Source organism: Zalophus californianus, chromosome 16, assembly GCF_009762305.2.
Source record: "Zalophus californianus isolate mZalCal1 chromosome 16, mZalCal1.pri.v2, whole genome shotgun sequence".
In the NCBI taxonomy this organism is placed as follows: domain Eukaryota; kingdom Metazoa; phylum Chordata; class Mammalia; order Carnivora; family Otariidae; genus Zalophus; species Zalophus californianus.
In genome coordinates, this window is record NC_045610.1 from 10,086,825 (window position 1) to 10,108,038 (window position 21,214).

At 42.0% G+C, this 21,214-nt stretch overlaps 2 protein-coding genes across 28 annotated transcripts in view; one reads left to right on the plus strand and one right to left on the minus strand.

Moving 5' to 3' along the window:
• PIGL (phosphatidylinositol glycan anchor biosynthesis class L) overlaps window positions 1–7,802 on the minus strand; it is a 122,301-nt gene extending 114,499 nt beyond the window's left edge. For all 8 annotated transcript variants that reach the window (XR_003525232.2, XR_003525231.2, XR_003525230.2 and 5 more), the window contains exon 1: window positions 7,550–7,802. Coding sequence is in view for 4 of the 8 variants with exons in the window: in XM_027625513.2 (XP_027481314.1) it covers window positions 7,550–7,784 (235 nt within the window). In the remaining 4 variants the exon portion in view is untranslated. The remainder of the gene's footprint in view (window positions 1–7,549) is intronic.
• Window positions 7,803–8,317: 515 nt separating this feature from the next.
• NCOR1 (nuclear receptor corepressor 1) overlaps window positions 8,318–21,214 on the plus strand; it is a 152,108-nt gene continuing 139,211 nt past the window's right edge. For 18 of the 20 annotated variants that reach the window (XM_027625496.2, XM_027625484.1, XM_027625499.1 and 15 more), the window contains exon 1: window positions 8,908–9,093. The gene's annotated coding sequence lies outside the window, so the exon portion shown is untranslated. Of the gene's footprint in view, window positions 8,405–8,673; window positions 8,798–8,907; window positions 9,094–21,214 lie in introns of those variants that run through there. The other 2 variants (XM_027625485.1, XM_027625486.1) reach the window with 2 other exon arrangements.

Consider the following 21,214-nt stretch of genomic DNA (forward strand, 5'->3'; position numbering starts at 1 on the left):
TTCACACTTGTGTCTTTCCTTTTCACTATTCATGGCAATCTTTGTCACTGTGGGACTCCTCTTTGGTCTCTGACTTGATCTTCTTCCCTGATGTTTATTAGCATTTCTTTTATGATTTCTCATAGTTTAAGCAAGTCCTTTATTTTTAGACTTAAAATTCTAACTTACTAAGTAAATAAAAGCTCTAAAAAGTGTGTAGCGCATAGCACTTAGGGGGCATAGCTCAATGAGGAAAATGCTGAAGAATTATTCATGGTTAAAAAGCAATATTAAAAATATCCCGCTAAGTTCTGTTTTAGGAAGTAAGGTGGATCAGATGTCTGGAGAGACCTTCTTAGCATAGAATATCTGAACATGTGAAATAAAAGGTAAACATGTTTTAGAATGCATGGCTGAGGGGCGCCTGAGTGGCTCAGTTGGTTAAGTGTCAGTCTTTGGCTCAGGTCATGATCCCAGAGTCCTGGGATCCACCCCTGCGTCGGGCTTCCTGCTCAACAGAGAGTCTGCTTTTCCCTCTCTCTCCCTCTGCCCCTCCCCACCGCTTGTTCTCTCTCTCAAATAAATAAATAAAATCTTAAAAAAAAATGCATGGTTGAATTAGCAGGAAAGTAAGGGATATCTTTGGAGGTCTTAAATAGGTAACACAAATCCAGACAGGTCTGAAGCCAGGGCACTTATGCCTGGTGGTCTAAAGTTGGGGGAGGAGGAGATAAAGGTTGGGCACAAATAAGGAGACCTCTACACGAAGATAGGACCTTCAAGAGGCACCATCTACAGCAGGGGAACAAGGAGAACACCCACTCTAAACAGAGATGGTGGGGCTACATCTCTGTCTCAGGTTCCAGAAGGAGGGAAAATGAGGAAAATGTCACCCCCTAAGAATTGTTAAGTACGCGCTTGTCTTCGTACTTGCTCGTGGTGTGGCACACTGTTTTCCAAAAACAGCTATAGCAGTATTTCTAGTCCCACATGTACTTAAGAGAACCTTGCTGCTTCCTATCAACAGGTGGAGTCTATTTCTCTCCTTGAATCTGGATGTGACTTGGGACAACCTTGACAAACAGAATGCAAAGTGATCCTGCCAGATTTCCAAGGCTAGACCATAAAAGGTAATGTGGCTACCCCTTAGTGCAGGCTCTCTCTCAGAATTCTTGCCCAGGAACCCAGCCACCAGCTTGTGAAGAAGCCCAGGCTACAGGGATTTACCACATGTGAATGTTCTGGCCAGCATCTTTAGCTAATTCAGGTGATTCTAGTCCCCAGCCTTTGGGGCTGCCAGCTGAGGTACCAAGCATTGTGGGGTAGAGACTACTGTGCTGTTTGAAACCATGAGAGATAAGGAATCATTATTGCTTTAAGCCATTTAAGTTTTGAGATAATTTGTCACACAGCATTAGACAGCTAATGCACTTGGGTTTGGGCCCTGAGCTTAAGCTAGCTCTATGGCCTGAAAAATCTCAGTCTAAAATTGTGGTTTTGAGTGATCTAAGGTGGGTCGTGCCCTTTGCTGCCTGGCTGAAGCAAATATAAGTCATTAAATTATTATAAATATGGTTCCAAGAAGCATGTGCTTATGATAAAAAACAAAAACAAAAACAACCCAACAACCTGACCCACAAAATACACTTGGAAACAAGTCACTCAGGAGTTACTCAAAGAACAGAATCAGACACAAAGACTACAAAAATTAGAATTATTAGAAGCAGATATAAGTATTTAATATATTTAAAGAAATAAGAGTATCAAACTATGAGAATGTGACAAGACTATATTATTTGCAAAGAGAACCTCTGAATATGAGAAACAGATTAAAGGACAAAATTACTAATCATCTCAATACATATGTAAGACTGTTATAAAACTATTTTACAGACATTAAAGCGGGCCAGTGTAAATGAGCAGACGATAAAATCATAGATGGGAAGACTATATTGAAAATACCAATTTTCAAAAAAAAGAAAACAAGGAAATACATCAACTTCCCCTATAATTGATCAACAGAGTCAGCGAAGTCCAATAAAAATGCCAGAAAAGTTTTTCCTTGAACACGACCAACCTTATTCTAAAATGTATTTGGGAGAAAAAAGGTCAAAAACAGCAAATACACCCTGAAGAACAACAGATCAGAGGGCTTATCATACCAGATAATAGTGTATAAAAGCTACAGTAATTACGGGGTGTTTGGCTGGGGCGCCTGGGTGACTCAGTCGGTTAAGTGTCTAACTTTGGCTCAGGTCATGATCTCAGGGTTCTGGGATCCAGTCCCGTGTGGGGCTCCCCTCTTAGTGGGGAGTCTGCTTTTCCCTCTGTCCTTCCCTCTACTTGTGCTCCCTCTCTCTCTCTCAAATAAATAAATCTTTTTTAAAATTTAAAATTTAAATTTTAATTCATTTATTTATTTGAGAGAGAGAGACAGAGCGCAAGCACGGAGGGGAGGGGCAGAAGAAGAGGGAAAGAGTCTTAAGCCGACTCCACCCTGATCGCAGAGCCTGAGGCAGGGATCTATCTCATGACCCTGAGATCATGACCTGAGCCAAAAGCGAGAGTCTTTTGAGACTTAAGAGAGACGCTTAACTGACTGAGCCACCCAGACGCCCCAATAAAATCATAAAAAAAAAACAAACCAAAAACGGGGTGCTTGGCTCGTTCAGTTTGTGTAAAGTGTGACTCTTGATCTCAGGGTTATGAGTTTGAGCCTCACGCTGTATGTACAGATTACTTAAAAAATATTTTTTTAAGGGTTTCATTTATTTATTTGAGAGAGAGAGAAAGAGAGAGAAGACAAGCAGGGGGAGCAGCAGAGGGAGAGGTCATGACTTGAGCAGAAGGCGGACACTTACCAACTCAGCCACCCAGGTGCCCCAAAAATAAAATCTTAAAAAGACCAAACAAAACCAAACCCCAAACAAAACCCTACAGTAATTAAGATGGCATGATATTGGCAGAGGGGTGTCAAACTGACAAAGAGAACAGCATATGGATCACAGATACAGGGAAATCTCAGGTATGAGAGGTGGAGTACAGTCTGAGGGGAAAGGAGGGGCTGAATTGGTTTTCCCAACTCCAATTTTTCCCTCTAAGCCATTCTCCACATTGCCACCAGAATGAGCTTTCTTTTAAAACACAGAACTGGTTGTGTTAATTCTCCACCAAATGTATTCAGTAACAGCCTATTATCTACTATAGCTTTCTCCCATGTGTACATTAATAGATACTTTGGTGGTTACATAAATTGGAAATTTGTTGGACGAAACAAAGTTAAATGGGCTATTTTACAAGACTTCTCAAAGATGTTGATATTCTAAGGGCTGTGAACCTCTAAATGGAGGATAGCACATCTGGCTAATATCCCCCACATTTAATTTAATAGCAGCTTGATGAACTAGTGTGTCTTGGAACATATACTGGGAATGGAAATAGTTCTTTCCTCAAGACACAGTATACTAGACAATGCGAGAGGCAGACTGGATGTAATGGTTTAGAACAGGGTCCAGGAGTCTCCACATTCTAGCTGGTCACTTTGGTCAAGTTATTTAACCTCCTTGTGATTCAGTTTCCATATTTGTAAAACAGGAATAACAAATTACACACACACACACAATGTTGTATATATTTAATAATGATTATGATGGGATTGCTGAGAGGATTAAATGAGGAACTAATAACAAAACAGTACATTTCTTTCCCTGCCCCTTAAAACTGGCAATGTAGTTAGAATGAATTATTCATTTAAGTCCAAGACTTACTGATGCTTGTACTACTGCCTAGAACAATGTGGCCCATTTCCGATATACTTAGTCCTATTTTTATTTATTTATTTTTAAAGATTTTATTTATTTATTTGACAGAGAGAGACACACACAGCGGGAGAGGGAACACAAGCAGGGGGAGTGGGAGAGGGAGAAGCAGGCTTCCCGCAGAGCAGGGAGCCCGATGCGGGACTCGATCCCAGGACTCTGGGATCATGACCTGAGCTGAAGGCAGACGCTTAATGACTGAGCCACCCAGGCGCCCCCCTAGTTTTATTTTTAAAGGCCAGCTCGAAAGAAAACCTCTTTGGAGAAGTTTCCTTAATCTAAAACCCTGAGATGAGAATTCATGCTTTTCTCCACTGTGTCCATAGTATCTTCTCTATCAATGCCATTACCATTTTTTTTTTTAAAGATTTTGTTTATTTGACAGACAGAGACACAGTGAGAGAGGGTACAGAAGCAGGGCAAGTGGGAGAGGGAGAGGCAGGCCTCCCGCGGAGCAGGGAGCCTGATGCGGGGCTCGATCCCAGCACTCTGGGATCATCACCTGAGCCGAAGGCAGACGCTTAACGACTGAGCCACCCAGGCGCCCCGCCATTACAGTTTTTACTATATTGTATCACAAGCTATTAGCTTCCTGTTTTTCATGTTAAAATAAATTAGGAGTGTGGGTAATCTTTAATCTGTAGCTTTTTGAATGAGTTGGGGATTTGAAAAGGAATTTAAAAATTACAAGACCGGGCCTGGGTGGCTTGGTTGGTTAAGCATCCAATTCTTGATTTCGGCTCAGGTCATGATCTCAGGGTCTTGAGGTGGAGCCCCGCCATGGGCTCCGTGCTGGGCTTGGTGCCTGCTTAAGATTCTCTCTCTCCCTCTAACTGCACCCCCTACCCGACGCTCTCTTACAAATCAATAAATCTTTCTAAAAAAGTTACAAGAGAGAACAATTTACATGGCAAGTTCAATTCAGAGGAAACACTTGCAAGACAAAGATACTGTGTATTTAATATGTACCAGGGGCATGCTTTATATTTTTTCATTTGAAAATATTTTAATTTCTGGTTTGAACCTGCTGAAAAACAAGGAGAAATTTACTTAAGTCACTGCACCTATAATACTTGGTGAATAATATCCAGGTTTCTCTCCTAGATCTTGAAACAAATTTGTTATAATTTGACTCCTGCAGCTGTAATATAAAACATAAATACCATTAAAAGCAAACAGTGAGGCCATTACCTGTATCTATTTACAGTTAATATCCTTAATAGCACGAACTGAGAAGAATAGTGCTTAGACCCATAATCTCAATAAATGGAAAATGGGTTAACCTCACTGGCAACAAAAGATTTTGGGGGGAAAAAGTGTTATACTAAGAAGTAATATAAAAAAAATACTAGTGTGTGCTAGAGAGGGTGCTATATCGAGGGAGATACTCTCACTACCTGTCAGTGAGAATATAAATTGGTATGTTTTGGGGAATTTGATTTGCATGCACAGCCTTAAAAACGGCCAAATTTAGAAATCAGTCCTAATGAAATAATATGAAATACATAAAGATGTTCACTGTTATCTGTAATAGTGATAAACTGGAAAAAAAACCCCTCTAAATATACATACAATAAAGGGATGACTAAATTAAGGTTTATCTCTACGAAACCATTTAAAAGGCTATTATCCTGAAACCAGTGTTACACTATATGTTAATTAACCAGAATTTAAATAAAAACTTGAAACAAACAAACAAAGGCTGTTATTATCTAGTTCTTATTAACAGGAGTAAATGCTTACCTTATGTTTCACAAGGACATGATCCTAATCTATCTTGTTTTCACTATTTTATTCCTAGGGTATAGTATAAGGACTAGCATATAATTTTTTAAATTACAAAGTGTTTTTAATTAAAATTATGCTTTTTAGAGCAGTTTTAGGTTCACAGCAAAATTGAGGGGAAGGTATGGAGATTTCCTTGTCCCTATACATGCATAGCCTTTCTCATTATCAACATCCCCCATGAGAGTGGTACATGTTATAATGGATGAACCTACACCAACACATCATAACCACCCAAAGTCCATAGTTTACATTAGGGTTCACTCTTGGTGGTGTACAGTTTGAGGGTTCGGACAAATGTACAAAGACATGTATCCCTTATTATAATATCATAGAACATTTTCACTGCTGAAGAAGAATCCTCTGTGCTCCTTCAATTCATCCTTCTTTCCCCCCAACCCCTGGCAACCACTGATCTTTTTACTGTCTTTATAGTTTTGCCTTTTCTGGAATGTCATATGGTTGGAATCATACAGTATGCGGCCTTTTCAGACTGGCTTCTTTCACTTAGTGATATGCATTTAAGGTTCCTCCATGTTTTTTCACGGCTTGATAGTTCATCTCTTTTTAGCGTTGAATAATATTCTATCATCTGGATGTACCAACTTATTTATCTATTTACCAACAAAAGGGTGTTTTGGTTGCTCTCAAGTTTTGGCAATTATGAGTAAGGCTGCTATAAACATCTGGGGACAGGTTTTTGCATGGACATGTTTTCAACTCCTTTGGGTAAATACCAGGGAGGGTGATTGCTGGATGGTTTGGTAAGAGCATGTTTAGTTTTTATTAGAAACTGCCAAATTAACAGTCTCCCAAAGTGGCTGAGGCATTTTGCATTCCCACCATCAATGAGTAAGAGTTCTTGTTCCTTCACATCCTCACCAGCATTTGGTGTTGTCAATGCTGTGGATTTTGGCCATTCCAGTAGTGTGCAGTGCACATAACTTTTTTTTCTTTAAAAAGTGGCTTTTTATTAATTTTTAACCTATAATTTCTTTATTTAAATTCATTAATTAACATATATACATAAAATTTTAATAAATATTTGGTAGGGGCACCTGGGTGGCTCAATCGGTAAGAGTCTGCCTTCCGCGTGGCCATGATCTTGGGGTCCTGGGATAGAGCCCCTTGTAGGGCTCTCTGCTCAGAGGGGAGTCTGCTTCTCCCTCTCCCTCTGCCCCTCCCCACCGCTCGTTCTCTCTCTCAAATAAATAAAATCTTTAAAAAAATAATAAACAAATAAATATTTGGAAAATGAACGAAAACTAATGTTCAGTGAAAAATGTAAAATTATATAAAACGGGATTTCTGTAAAAAATCAGTGTAGAAAAAAAACTGTAATGACACACAACCAAGTGGGAAAACAGGTCATGGGCATTTGTTAAAAATAGCTTTATTGAGGTATAATTTTACATACCCACTGTCTATGTACAGTTAAATGACATTTATACAGTTGAGCAAATATCACCATAATCCAGTATCATGGTCAATTTTTGTTTTCTCAGTCCATCTTTTCTGTATGGTAAAGGAGGACTTACTCTTTGAAAGGCCTCTTCACTGAAGGTTGGTGGAACTGAACTCTAGAATTACCTATAAAATTATTTTCTAGTCTAATGACTTGAGTCTCTCCCTTCAATTTGGCGTATGCAACTTTCTAGCAGAAAGTGGATTTTAAAAAAGCAGCAGGAAGGTCCTGTGCTACCTTCCGTAGTACAATGTTAAGGGTTGAGCAGGTACGATACAACCTAGATTGTTTGGACGTCCCCCTACCCACCTGGGAAGTTGGCCGCTACAGCCCACAGGCTGGGGCCACCATCCTCCGTGAAGTGCCCAGAGAAGGGACCTTCGTTGCACTCACTTAGCTCCCTAAACTTAGCTTCCCTTCGGGAAGAAGCCGACTGAGATAGGTTAGCACCTGAATACCCATCATAGCCCCAGCTCCCAGCGCCCCGCCTCCAGCCTCCTACCTGCGGAGAAGCAGAGCAAGGACAGCCGGTGCCTCAGGCGGGCCAAGCCTAGCACAGTGGGAGCAAAGAACATGGCTTCATCGTCGGGGTGCGCGATCACCAGGAGGGTCCTGCTTCCATCTCCCGGGACGCCAGCCGGCTCCTGACTCTTCATTCTTTCCCAGGAGTCCCAAACCCAGAGGAAGCCCCATGCGAGGATCGCCGCTGCCAAGCACAGAAAACCCACAACTTCCATCCTAAGTGGCACTGCGCCTGCGCAGGAGGAAGGCTGCCGCACACGCAGCCTCCGGCGGGAAAACTGCACTCGCGGAAATTGCGTTCCGAGTTTAAGTCCGTTTTGCCAGGTTTCAGAACGTTGGGTTCCTGTTGTGGTTTTACAAGGACACCTCCCAACCGTTCTTTATCTAGCTCTCTCTATGCAACCTCTACGACGTCTTTTTGCCTTCTCGATTTCAGAGACGAACCCCTTGCTGTCCAGCTTTCTGCCCCTGTCCTTACAGTGCCATGGGTTTAAAAAGAAGCGTTTGAAAATACCTGCCCTCCCTCTCTTGAATTCCCTCCTCTCTTCAATTCACCATTTTGTAACTCATTTATTTAAAACCCTAGGCTTCCTCGTAATTATTTGTTAGCCCCTTATCCGGATGAACCGACTTTGTTTTTCCTTCTTCATTTTGGCTTGTGGAGCGGTGGCTCCTCTGAAGGAAAAGCACGCGGTTACGAGGAACCGTCCAGTGATTTCTCTAGAAGGGTAAGGCTGAGAGAGCGCACTTCGTAGTCGCCGAGAGCCACGGGCTCCTCCGACGGTTGACTTTAGATTAAGGAACGACATCACGACATCACGCCTGACATGTCAGTGTAAGTCCCGCTGCGAATTACAGCCGCAGCCCTGGAAACTATCTTGGGTAGGTCGACGTGCAGCCAGCCCTCTGGCTCCCAGCACTGGGGACCTGACTTCGCTCCCCGCAGCCCGGGCCGCAGGAGGCGGCGGCCATGGCGCCGCCGCGCCGCGGAGGGGTCGCAGGGCCCGAGGCAAGGCCTCGGGTCCTTCCCTTTCCCACTCCCCGGGGAAGGCCCCGAGCGCGCGGGAGCCGGCGGGCTCGCGGCGGGCGCCGCGGCCCGAGTGCGCGATGGCAGGGCGCTGGGTCCGGCCGGGTACGGCGCGCCTCCGCTCGAGGGGACCGCCGCCCGCCAGGCTGAGCGGAGAGCCGAGGGGACCAGGCGCGGGGCGACCCAGGAAGCTCGGCCGAGGTAGGAGCCGCGCTCGGCCAGCGGAGGGAGTCGGTCTCCCAGCCCTCCGGAAGGAGGAGGAGCCGGCGCCGGAGCCGCCTTAGCGGCGGCCGCCGAAGCCGGGGGGGAGGGAGAGGGGTTGAGTCAAGATGGCGGCCAAGGTGGCGAAGCAGCAGCAGCGGCGGCGGCGGCGGCGGCTGGAGTGAGCTCCCCGCTTGCCGCGCCGAGCGAGGTCCCGGGGTAGGGCCGCGCGCCGGGGCCGCGTCCTGCTGCTCAGGCCCGGGGGCGCGCCGGCTACCACGCTCCGCCAGCTCCTGGTGAGTAGGCCCCGGCGCCCGCAGCCCCGGCCTCCGGGCCCCCCGCTCGCTCCGGGGCTTCCGAGGGCTCCCAGAGCGCCGGCCGCGGGAGCGGCTTCTCGGCCCGGCGAGGGGCGTCGCGGGCCCGGTAGGTCCGGTCCCGCCGCAGACGCCCAGCCTCTTCCGCTCGGCCGTCCGGGGCGACTCGGGCGCGGCGGGGAGCTGGGGCTGGGCGAGGGGAAGAGGCTTATGGAGTTTGGAGGAAGAATGGGCTGCGGCCGGCCGGGTGTCCTGTGGGGAGGGGGCGTGCGGAGTCCTGCGGGCCGCCCGAGGGAGACCGGGAGGGCCGGGGGAGCCCAGGTGGGGCCGGCACAGGTGGCGGGCCTGGGCTCACTCTGAGGCGGAGTTGGTGGCCGTCTCGGGAGTGTGGAAGGGCTTAGGGAGGGTGACAGCGGTGGACAAGTGCGTGAAAAGCAAACTAGTTCACCTTCTAAGCAAACCACTTCGGGGTGTAATGGCGAAGGGTGGGTAGTGGCGGAGATGGCAAAGATCGGAACCCTCTACCTCCTGCCTTTCATTATTGGTGTTTTACTGGGTGAAGTCGGTGAATTCTCTTTTATAGAGGAAGAAGGATTTGAGAAACTGTAATTGAGAAAGCGGTCTTAATGGAGAGCAGACTGAATTCTTCGATTGGACTGGATTAGGTGTAGTCGTTCTTAGAGGTGGACGTGGGAATAAGTGGTATTTGTGAAAAGTGTTTGCTCAGGAAGCGTCAGTTTTCTTTTACTGATGTTGCGTGCCATGGCGCCACTTCAACAGAGTTAACCTTGGAGAGCAGTGTTGTAGGTAATTCTTATCTTTGGGATTAGTATTCACCTGCATCAGATTTGCTTCCCTAATCATATCCTAATTAATATTGAAATTTGCGTTCCTTGTGTGCATCCTGGTGAGGCAATGATGAGAGGCAGAACACTGAGCCAAGAGCAACAGGCCCGGGATTTTAAAATGCCTACAAATATTCATTCGTTCGTTCAACATATCTTGATCAATAACTGCTGCTAATAGGTCACATGGGACTGTCCTTTCCATAACTGAAGAACCGTTGACATTATTTAATTTTTAATTGTTTAAAAAAATGTCTTAATGTACCCTTTCATAAAAATATTTATTGGATGAACCAAGTGGCCTGGGCTCAGGAGCAGATAGAACAATTTTAGAATCTTATTTAGAAATGGGTAAAAATTACCAAAGAAGTAAACACAAGTTGTTGGAGGAAGAAATAGTGTTTGTATTCGCTTATTCTGTTAGATCCGGTGGGAGCTTATTTATTTATTTTAGTATTTATAGTACACAGTTGCCTTGCCTTGCTTTAAGCACACCTGTCAACAGAAATCAAGGTTAACACACGTATATATAAATAATATGCACATACTTACATACATACATAAGGATGGGATTACTTGGAATACCAAAATACTCTTTCCTTTTGCAAAAGGCTTGCCATATGTTGAACTACTCCCCCAGAGAAAATACAATACAAAGAGTCCTGATTCTTCCTTTTACTAAGTGACGTTTTGGAACATGATCAACCTTTCTGTGCTTCCCTTTCCTCATCTATGATAGTAGGAAAACATCCATTCTTCTAGGGTTGGCTGCTGTGATCCTAAGAGAGTTAATAGTTATGAAATTGCTTTAAACAGATAGAAAGGGTTATGTTTCTGTGAGGTAGTAACAACTTCCTTTGCACTCCTGAAGTGCTTATCTGCACATCTCCCGTGGCATTCACACTTTCTACCTTGTATTTAGGTATTTAGGAACCAGTTTTATCTGAGATCAGGATAGGCCCTTCTCAGATTTTATCTTTCTTTACGTTTAAGACACCAGGTAGGATTTTATTTTCTGTGTGGGGTATTGACACTGCAAATGTTTGTTGAGTGAATAAACATTGTATTCTAATTAGAAAAATGTATTCACATTACGACTTAACCTGAATAGGCCTGTTACATACCCTAGCTGTGATTCCCTCCATGGCCTCTGAGAAAGATACATTTTTAACTGAATGCCTTTTGGATTTAATCAGACAGTAAAATTTAAGTATTCGGTGTGCTCACATAATTTTTTTTTAAAGATTTTATTTATCTATTTGAGAGAGCGAGAATGAGAGAGAGAGAGAGCGCACATGAGAGGGGGGAGGGTCAGAGGGAGAAGCAGACTCCCTGCTTAGCAGGGAGCCCGATGCGGGACTGGATCCTGGGACTCCAGGATCATGACCTGAGCCGAAGGCAGTCGCTTAACCAACTGAGCCACCCAGGCGCCCAGCTCACATAATTTTTTAAAAGAAAATGCTTGAAAATAACTTATGTTTCTTTGAATTTAATTGAGTAAAAGTTGGTTCCAAAGCTAGGTAAATATAGTCAAGTTTTTGTAAGCTTTTTTTTTTTTTTTTTTTTAAATTTGGGAAGTGGTGAGATTTTCTTGCCATTACTGCAGTAGGAAGCAAAGGCTTTTGAATAGGCCAGGGATTGATGTAGGTAAATGTCAGGCTATTTGTTACTCAGTTTCTTTAGTGTGTTTTGTTACTCAGTTTTAATTGTATTTTGTAATCTGTCTCAATTGCAATTTCAGTTTCTTCCTGATGCCTGGGAACAATGGAGGTCTAGCCTACTTAGTTACTTCACTTTCTTCTCTTCATATGTTGCATTTTACTAGAATACCTTGTAAAGAAGTAGTAAAGCTTGATCAGAATTTCTTTTCTTTTTTTTTTTTTTTTAAGATTTCATTTATTTATTTGCCAGTGAGAGACACAGTGAGAGAGGGAACACAAGCAGGGGGAAGTGAGAGAGGGAGAAGCAGGCTTCCTGCGGTGCAGGGAGCCCGATGCGGGGCTCGATCCCAGGACCCTGGGATCATGACCTGAGCTGAAGGCAGACGCTTAATGACTGAGCCACCCAGGTGCCCCCACAGTTTATTTTCTATGGACTTATTTGTTTTTATTTTTAATTTTTTTATTGTTATGTTAATCACCATACATTACATCATTAGTTTTTGATGTTCTATGGACTTATTTGTTGATCAGAGATTCATATGTAGTTCATTCACTTGTTCAACTGGTGTGACATGCCTTTTATGTTCAGGGTATATTACTAAATGCTTGTAAAGGTATAAAGTTGAGCAGATCAATTATGTGCACAAATAAGTCTCTAGGTTGCCTGATATTTTGTCTTTTTCAGGTTTGAGGATGCAAGAAGTACATTTAGATTGATGGTTAAGAAAACATCTTGGGGCGCCTGGGTGGCTCAGTCGTTAAGCGTCTGCCTTCGGCTCAGGTCATGATCCCAGGGTCCTGCGATCAAGCCCCGCATCGGGCTCCCTGCTGGGCGGGAAGCCTGCTTCTCCCTCTCCCACTCACCCAGCTTGTGTTCCTGCTCTCGCTATCTCAGTCTGTCAAATAAATAAAATCTTTAAAAAAAAAAAAAGAAAACATTTTGGTTTTTTTTCTGTCAGGACTTCTTAGGAGTATTGAAAAGCTATGAAAAGCTTCTGTCATGTAGCAATAACTATGTAGGGCATCTGTTTTTTATTTGGTATTCTTGTGGTGGTGGTTTTCCTTGAACATTTTTACTGTTCTTCTACTATTTTTTCTACCCGAGAAGCTTGTGTGGTCAAAATATTACTTGGATAGTCTTCAGATACAACATACTTTTTTGTTTGTTTGTTCTCTTTGCATTTGAAAGTGAGACCATAGAAAGCCATGTTAATGTTCCTTTGGAGTTCTTCAGTTCGATTCCTCCGTGGGTGCTACTGTTACTTTTACTTAAAAGTGATCGCAAAAAAACAAAACAAAACACAAAAATAAAAACTGGTTCAAATAAAATGCTAATAATTTATAGAATTATAGGATCTAGAGTCATAGATGATCTAGTCTTACTTTACTCGTGAATAAACTGAGGGTCACGGAAGTGAAGTGATTTGCCTAAATTGTTGCAATTGGCCAGTGGTAGAATCTTGTCTTCTGACATCCAGTGTAGGACTTATTCCATTACACCATCTCATCCATCGGATGATTCAGCGTGATGATTGACAATTAGAACAAAAATCGGGGTGGATGGGGAATGAGAGATTACTTATTCAGCTTAGGTATTGGGTTTATCTTAACTTTAAATTTTCCTTAATGAAAATATAGTTTGAAAAAAATTAGTATTGATCTACATCAATAATATGATCACTGGGAATTATTTGGTTTGCTTAATTTTTAATCTGTGATGAATATCTTTTTTTAATGTTTCTTTTAAAAAAGATTTTATTTATTTGAGAGAGCGAGAAAGAGAGAGAGAGAGAGAGAGCACGTGAGGGGGGGAGGGTCAGAGGGAGAAGCAGACTCCCTGCTGAGCAGGGAGCCCGATGCGGGACTGGATCCTGGGGCTCCAGGATCATGACCTGAGCTGAAGGCAGTCGCGTAACCAACTGAGCCACCCAGGTGCCCCTGTGATGAATATCTTCTTAAACAAAAATGTCTTTGAGGTTATCTGGACCTAGTGATAGTTCATGGAATTTAAGTATTACAGTAATAGAAATTGTATTATGTCGACAGGAACTTCTGAGACCCAAACAGGTTAAATTACTTTATAAATTAGCTATTGCTTGCTTTTCCTGCTTTCTTTCTCTTTCTTCCTTCCTTTCTTTTTTTTTAAGATTTTATTTAGAGCGATAGAGATAGAGCGAGTACAAGCAGGAGGGTGGGGGGCAGAGGGAGAGGGAGAAGCAGGCTCCCCACCCAGTAGGGAGTCCGATGCAGGGGCTCGATCCCAGGACCCAGAGATCATGACCTGAGCTGAAGGCAGACGCTTAACCGACTGAGCCACCCAGACACCCCTTGCTTCACTTACTTTCAAACTTCTGGATCTTTTTTTTTTTTTTTTTTTTAAAGTATGAGGGACTTCAGTAGTTAAATAAAAGCTTAGATAAATAGTGTGAATATGGACTGTATTCTTAAGGTTATGTTGAAAGTGCACACGTAGTATTAGTTTTCTATAGGTATTTATGCCATAAAGTTTATTTTTATTTTTTTATTTTTAAAGATTTTATTTATTTATTTGATAGAGCGAGAGAGCACAAGCAAGGGGAACAGCAGAGGGAGAGGGAGAAGCAGGCTCCCCGCCAAGCAGGGAGCCCGACGCGGGGCTTGATCCCAGGACCCTGGGATCATGACCTGAGCTGAAGGCAGACGCTTAACCATCTGAGCCACCCAGGCGCCCCTCCATAAAATTTATTTTAAAGAAAGAAGCATATTGTTCTTTTTCAACTGAAATCCTCACATGAGTACTGAAGCATGTCATATTTATTCCATTTGGGCTGTTAAATAATATGCCTGTTTAGCCTAATGTGCCTTCTGAAATCTACCACATTTAAATTCTGCCTATTTTTTTAGGGTTTAATCATATATTACTTCAGCCAGGAAGTCTCCCTCCTACTCCCTCTTCTCCAAAGATGTGTATTTCTCATTTTGGAAGTTCTTAATGCTTTACTTATGCCTCTATTATAATATCATAGTTATTTATGTACATGTCCATTTAGTCTCTGCTAGACCATAAGCCTATTGTGGGCATGTCTGTATCTCATGTCTACCTCAACTCCCAGAATAACACCATACCCAGAAAGTGTGTACTAGAAATTTGTTAAATGCATAAAAAACCTAACTGCTAGAGTTACTTGGTACCATTGTTGAAGAAGCCGATTGATACATGTGTGGGAACTTGAATAGTTTATGTAAATTTAAAAACAGGTAGAAATTTACCAGTGTTAGTGAGAGACAAATAATCCGTGAATTATCAAAACATTAAAAAAAATTTTTTTTGTCAGTTTACTGGGATTTTAGGGAGAAAGAAAGTAAGGAAGGGATTCGTTCATCTCACTATTTTCAGATAATGTTAGAACAAGAATATGTTAATATATACAGGGAATTTTGGAGTAGTTTCAGTGGTTAGAAAAAAATTGTGAATTAAGAATATGGAATAGTTTGTTTATAGGATTGTTTTTTTATTTTGTGTTTTTTAAAAAAGATTTTATTTTATTTATTTATTTGAGAGAGAGAGTGAGAGAGAGCACAAGAAGGAGTAGGGTCAGAGGGAGAAGCAGACAGACTCCCTGCGAGCAGGGAGCCCGATGCCCGATGCGGGACTCTGTCCCAGGACTCCGGGATCATGACCTGAGGCTTAAACCAACTGAGCCACCAGGCGCCCTGTTTACAGGATTATTGAAGAATACCTTTGAAGGATTCCCTTTGAAAGAATAGTATTGTTTAGTTTTAATATCAAAAATTAAATCTTTAAGTAGACTAGTCAAGAGCAAATGAAAAGTCAAGGTGACCAAAGTATTTTGATTCCCCCCACGCTGTGTCTATTTGAGGAATAAAACTTGGGCTGGTTTTTTTTTTGTTTGTTTGGTTATATATGAATAAACTGATATCAAACCAGAATAAGTTGAGGTTATATTTTTCTAGGAAAATTTGACACTTAGTTTTGCTTTGAGGGTCACCTTTCTGGTTACAGTTCACCTCCCTCTGCCCCCCTCCCCCCATACTTCTATTTAACTGACAGACTCTTGACATTTTTGTTGTCCTGGACAGTTCAGAGTCAGAGTAATTTGTTTTAGGCAGTTCATTTCCTTTGGTGATAGCATATAGATTTGTATAACTTGGAAATATTTGTTTTAAATTGTAATCATCATGTCTTTGAACAGGAGACGTTTAACTTTGTGTTACTTTTGATTAGGTTCTTTTAATTCAGTTTTAAATTACAATAACTTTTATGTATTGGAATGAAACCAAAACTTGTGCTTTCTAGGAGTTATAGCCTAAAATATACACAGTATAAATATACCAGATGTAGGGAGTATATAGTCCATTAACTCTATGTGTGTGTGGGTGTTTATGTGTTGGGGGGAAGGGGGAGGAAGAATGGGGCGGAGGGAACTGAACAGAGGAGGAGGGCAGGAGTGGAAGAAGTTGCTGTATAATCACACACAACCATTGTAATGAGTGAAGGAGGATGTGTTATTTTAGAATCTTTGTCTTTCATCTATTATAAGTAATATGTTGTTTTACAGAAGTGCAATATAGAAGTATATAAAGAAGTTGAAAGTACCACTTCCTAGATGTAATCTAAGTGTTGCGTATTCTTTCAGATTTTTTTTTTTTGGTGTGTGTAATTTCCTGTATTACAGGATCATAATATATTGTTCTTTTATGTACTACTGTTCCATGTTGGTATATTTAGAGTTATTTCTGTCATTAATGGCCACATAGTATTCTGTTTATGAAAATACCATGATTTGTTTAATCAGTTTATGGCTACTAGTGTTTTTTTTTTTTTGTCTTGTTTTGTTTTTTCAGAAAAACAAAGCTGAGGTGAAGTATTTGTGTGTATTTTGTGTACTTGCGCAAGCAGTTTTGTAGGATAGATTCCTACAAAGACTATAAATAGATTCCAGAAGTGGAGTTGCTGTTACCTGAACAGTGGAGGTTTGGAAAGATATTGATACAAGTGTATCAGTAAGCCCCAAACCCTGGCCAGTACTGGATGTTACAAATTAAAACATTTTGACAATTTAAGAAGGGGGGGGTTGGGGTGGGGGGGGTGGGGGGTGGTGGTGGTGGTGGTGGAAGTGATTCTGATTGGCTTTTATCAATTACTACTGAGTTTGGAATTTTTTTATGAGGGGAGTTGTATTTCTTTAATAAATTGCCTGCCTTTGGTTATTTTTTGATGGAGTTTTTGGTCTTTTTCAGATTGATCTGAAGAGTTTTTTATATATTAAGGTATTCACTTTTGTCAAACATATGCACACTCCCCACCCCCAGCTATTCTTCTGTGTGTTTGCTTTTGAGAGAGAAAGAGACAGAGAGAGAGGTAGGGGGAGGGGCAGAGGGAGAGAGAATCTTAAGCAGGCTCCATGCTCAGCACACGGAGTCTCAGGCTTGATCTCATGATCCTGAGATCACGACCTGAGCCAAAATCAAGAGTCAGACACTTAACCAACTGAGCCACCCAGGAGCCCCTCTTTTGTGTTATTATGTAGTCAGATATACCCAGTCCTGCTCTGTGCTCTCTGTGTGACCTTGGGCACATTACCTAACCTCTCTAAGCAGTACTTTCCTTATTTTTTAAATTATTATTTTTTAAAAAAGATTTTATTTATTTGTCGGACAGAGCACAAGCAGGGGGAGCGGCAGGCAGAGGGAGAAGCAGGCTCCCCGCTGAGCAAGGAGCCCGATGCAGGACTCAATCCCGGGACACTGGGATCATGACCTGAGCAGAAGGCAGACGCTTAACCGACTGAGCCACCCAGGCGCCCCAAGTTTGCTTATTTTTAGATTGGAGATAATGTAAAATAACATTTAGCACAGTGTCTGACACATAGTAAGTAAATAATAAATGTTAGCTGTCTTCATTAGTAGTCCATATATGGCTTCTGGGTTTCATGCTCTACTTAGAAAGACTTCTTCACTCTAAAATTTAAAATATTCACCCATCTATTAAACTAAAAAAGTAACATGAGGAATGTTATTGTATAGCATGCTACTGCTTGTTTTAAAGAGGAAAAATAATGTATACTTATTTGCTTGTATGTTAGAGGATGTTTCTGAAATGAAACCCAAGAAACTGGTAACGTTGGTTGTTGTAAGAACTGAGTGACTGAGGCATATAAGTGAGAGGAAGACTTTTGACCATAATGCCTTTTTGTATTTTTTAGACAAAGAACTGCCCAGATTTTAATTGAACTTTCATTTTTTTCTTTTCTTTCCTATTTTTTCACTTCTAATTTTTTTGATCCATATGGAATTTATTTCCAGTGTAAGAAGTGAGGTAGAGATATATTTTGGGGGAATATATGTGTGCATGTTTTCTCCTCCAGATAGTTAGCCAGTTGTGTGAGCACCATTTAGTGAATAATTCATCTTTTGCCCCACTGATTAGATTTGCAACTTATGTCATTTACTAAATATGTTTGGAACTGTTTCTAATTTATTATGTTCTTGATCTTGTATCCTTTAAATTGCTGTTGTTTTATAATTTTATTTATTTACTTATTTTTTAAAAAGATTTACTTATTTCAGTGAGAGAGAGAGTGTGGAGGGTGCATGTGGGGGGGCAGGCAGAGGAAGAGGGAGAGAGAACTCTGAGTGGACTCCCCGCTGAAAGCGGAGCGCGACGTGGAGCTTGATCTCACAATGACCTGAGGTGAAACCAAGTTGGATGCTTAACTGACTGTGTCACCCAGGCGCTCCTGTTTTATAATTTTAATGCTGATAGGGTTTGTCTCTTGTTCATTACTTTTTTTTTTTTCAGATTTTGATAATTCTGGTCCATGTATTCTCCCAGATGAACTTTAGAATTATTCTGTGAAGCTCAGTAAGACATCTTGCTGAGATGTTTATGGGGAATACTGAATATTGATTAGAAATACCAAATTTATAGGTTAATTTTGGAAGACTGACTTTATGTACTTCCTCTCCTTTAGTTCAAATAGACTTTTTTACGTTCTTCGGTAGGTTTTCAAACTTTTCAAATAAGGCCTATCCATTTCTTCCTTTCTTTTTAAGATTTTATTTGACAGAGAGAGCACAAGCAGGGGGAGCAGTAGAGGGAGAGGGAGAAACAGGCTCTCTGCGGAGCAGGGAGCCTGATGCGGGGCTTGATCGCAGGACCCTGGGATCATGACCTGAGCCGAAGGCACATGCTTAACCCCCAGGCGCCCCTCTTACTCCTTTTGTTCAAAAAATATGGTAGGGAATCAACAGAGTTTATATTCTAGTGGGGGAGGACAGTATAATGAAGTAAAACAAACAAATCCATTTCAGGTTGAGATTAATTTAAAAGAGAAAAAAAAGGCTTATGTGGTTGAGAGTAACTGATGGGAACCCACCTTATAGGTGGTTGGGAAAGGCCTTTCTGAGGAGATGACATTTGACCTCAAATGCTAAGTTTGATGAGGAGTCAGCCACTTAAATGAGCCAGGAAGAGCATTCCAGGCAGAGAGTAAAGAAGGACAAAGGCCTGAGGCAAGGCAGGTCCTGGCGCAGGATGAAGGGACTGAAAGGAAGCTCATGTTGCTGGGGCCTACTGAGCAATCTGGAGAGGAAGCAGGCCAGATCAGGTGGGGGCCTTGTGGGCCATAGTGAGTAGTTGGGATTTTATTTGAAGTGCATGGTAGCCCCCTGGGGAGTCTTAAGCAGAAGAGTGACACGTTCTGATTTATGGTTTAAAAAGATCATACAGCTTTTTGAGTAGAGAGAAGTACTGATGTGGGAAGTCCAGTTAGGAGGTTTTTTGTAGCAAGAGGTGAGGATGGGGGGTAGTGGAGATGGAGAAGCATGGGAGGCTTGGGGTGGGTACGTGGAAGGAAGAACAGAACTTGCTATTGGAATGGGTGTTATTGAGAGCTAAGCACTGTTAGGTGCTGGGGAGGCCATGTGAGCAAAACAGAGATGGTCCCTGCCCTCACAGGCATCTGGTGGCTTTGTTTTTTGTATATAATTCAGTAAATTTTAAGTCAGTTGCTTTTTTTCTACCTTATTGTGGTGTATGCCTTAGAAATAGTCTGTTCAGTAGCCTGTTTTATTTTGCTTCATAACCTTTAGCAGTCTCTGTTAGTGGGTCAAAGGGGAGACAGCACCATATGATCTTTAAGAGATCTGTCTCTGAGTTTAAACAAAATTACCTTGGGGAAGTTACTCAGGCTCTCAAAAGCCTTAATTAGGGATAATAATGGAACTAATATTTTAGGTGAGCTCCTTGCAGGCCAAGCTCTTAGTATACTGCCTAGTATATAACAAAGGCTCACTAAATGGTAACTTTAAAAATTATTCTTTGTAGTTATTGGCCTATCGATTAATTCTGCAATATATTCATTTCTTATAGTTGCTGGAGTGAATATTGCTCAGAGAATTAGTTCAATATAGTGCAGCTGTACCAGAGTTCTCAGTTGCATTGTTGTCTACTATTGCTGTCTTGGGAAACTTCTCGTTTCTCACTTTATGTAGGGTGAAAGCAGCATTTTTTTCCCCCTAAGTTGAAGAGTTATTTATTGAATGCCTGTATTCTTTGATTAATCAAATAGTTATGCCCTTATTAATGTGTTTCTTTCAATATCAGATTTGATTGAGGGTGAGATAGTTGAACCTGAAAGGCCTTATTTCTTTAGCTCCCATTCATCTGTTTTCTAAGTGAGATGTTCAAAAGGGCCTAAAGTAAAATAAATACTTTGTCAATGGCATTCCCCCAGAGTAGCTCCTTTGTTTGTTTGTTTGTTTGTTTAAGGGAAGAATGCTTGAGTTTTATAGGAGAAATTTTAGTCCTGAGTTCAACACCTCTCTGACCTCAGACAAATTACGGAATCCACTTAGGTGATTTCTAGGGTCTCTGCTCGAGACTGGCCTCTGAGATGGGCTCAGGAGGCCTGCCTTCTTTTTCTCTTTTTTTAAAAAGATTTTATTTAATTGAGAGAGAGATCGGGAGAGAAAGAACACGATTGGGAGGTGGGGGCAAAGGGAGAGGGAGAAGCAGGCTTCCCGCTTGAGCAGGGAGCCCAACGTGGGGCTCCATCCCAGGACCCCGGGATCATGACCTGAGCCGAAGGCAGACGCTTAACTGACAAAGCCACCCAGGCGCCGCAAGAGGTCCGCTTTAAGTCATGGCCATTCTGGAGAGTCTTAGGTAGCTGGGATAACCCAGAGGGGTGGTCCTTAGCCTCTCCTTGCTTAAAATACTTCAGGATTTGGACTAGAGCTGGGCTGCTTTATGAGAATTGTTGTGACCTGATCTGTCTCAGGTTAGTAACTAGTATTTTGTCATCTGCAGTATCACAGAAGACATTCTCCTATCCCGTACTTTTGTATCAAAAGGTTTTATTCTTTGATCATTTAAAAGAAAATTGAATTGTGTATTTTGTAGGGTCTTTTTTCTGCTTTGGTAAAATATGGGCTTCTCTGTTGTGACCCTGGGTGGATTCATTCTTGCTTATCTGAAGAGGTATTTGCAGTCCTGCCACAGTGAAGTATATTTTTAGCTATTTTTTTCCAAGATAGCTTAGGCCACCTTGAAAACCTGTCCAAGTACATTTTGGTTATGCAAAGATTGTAGGC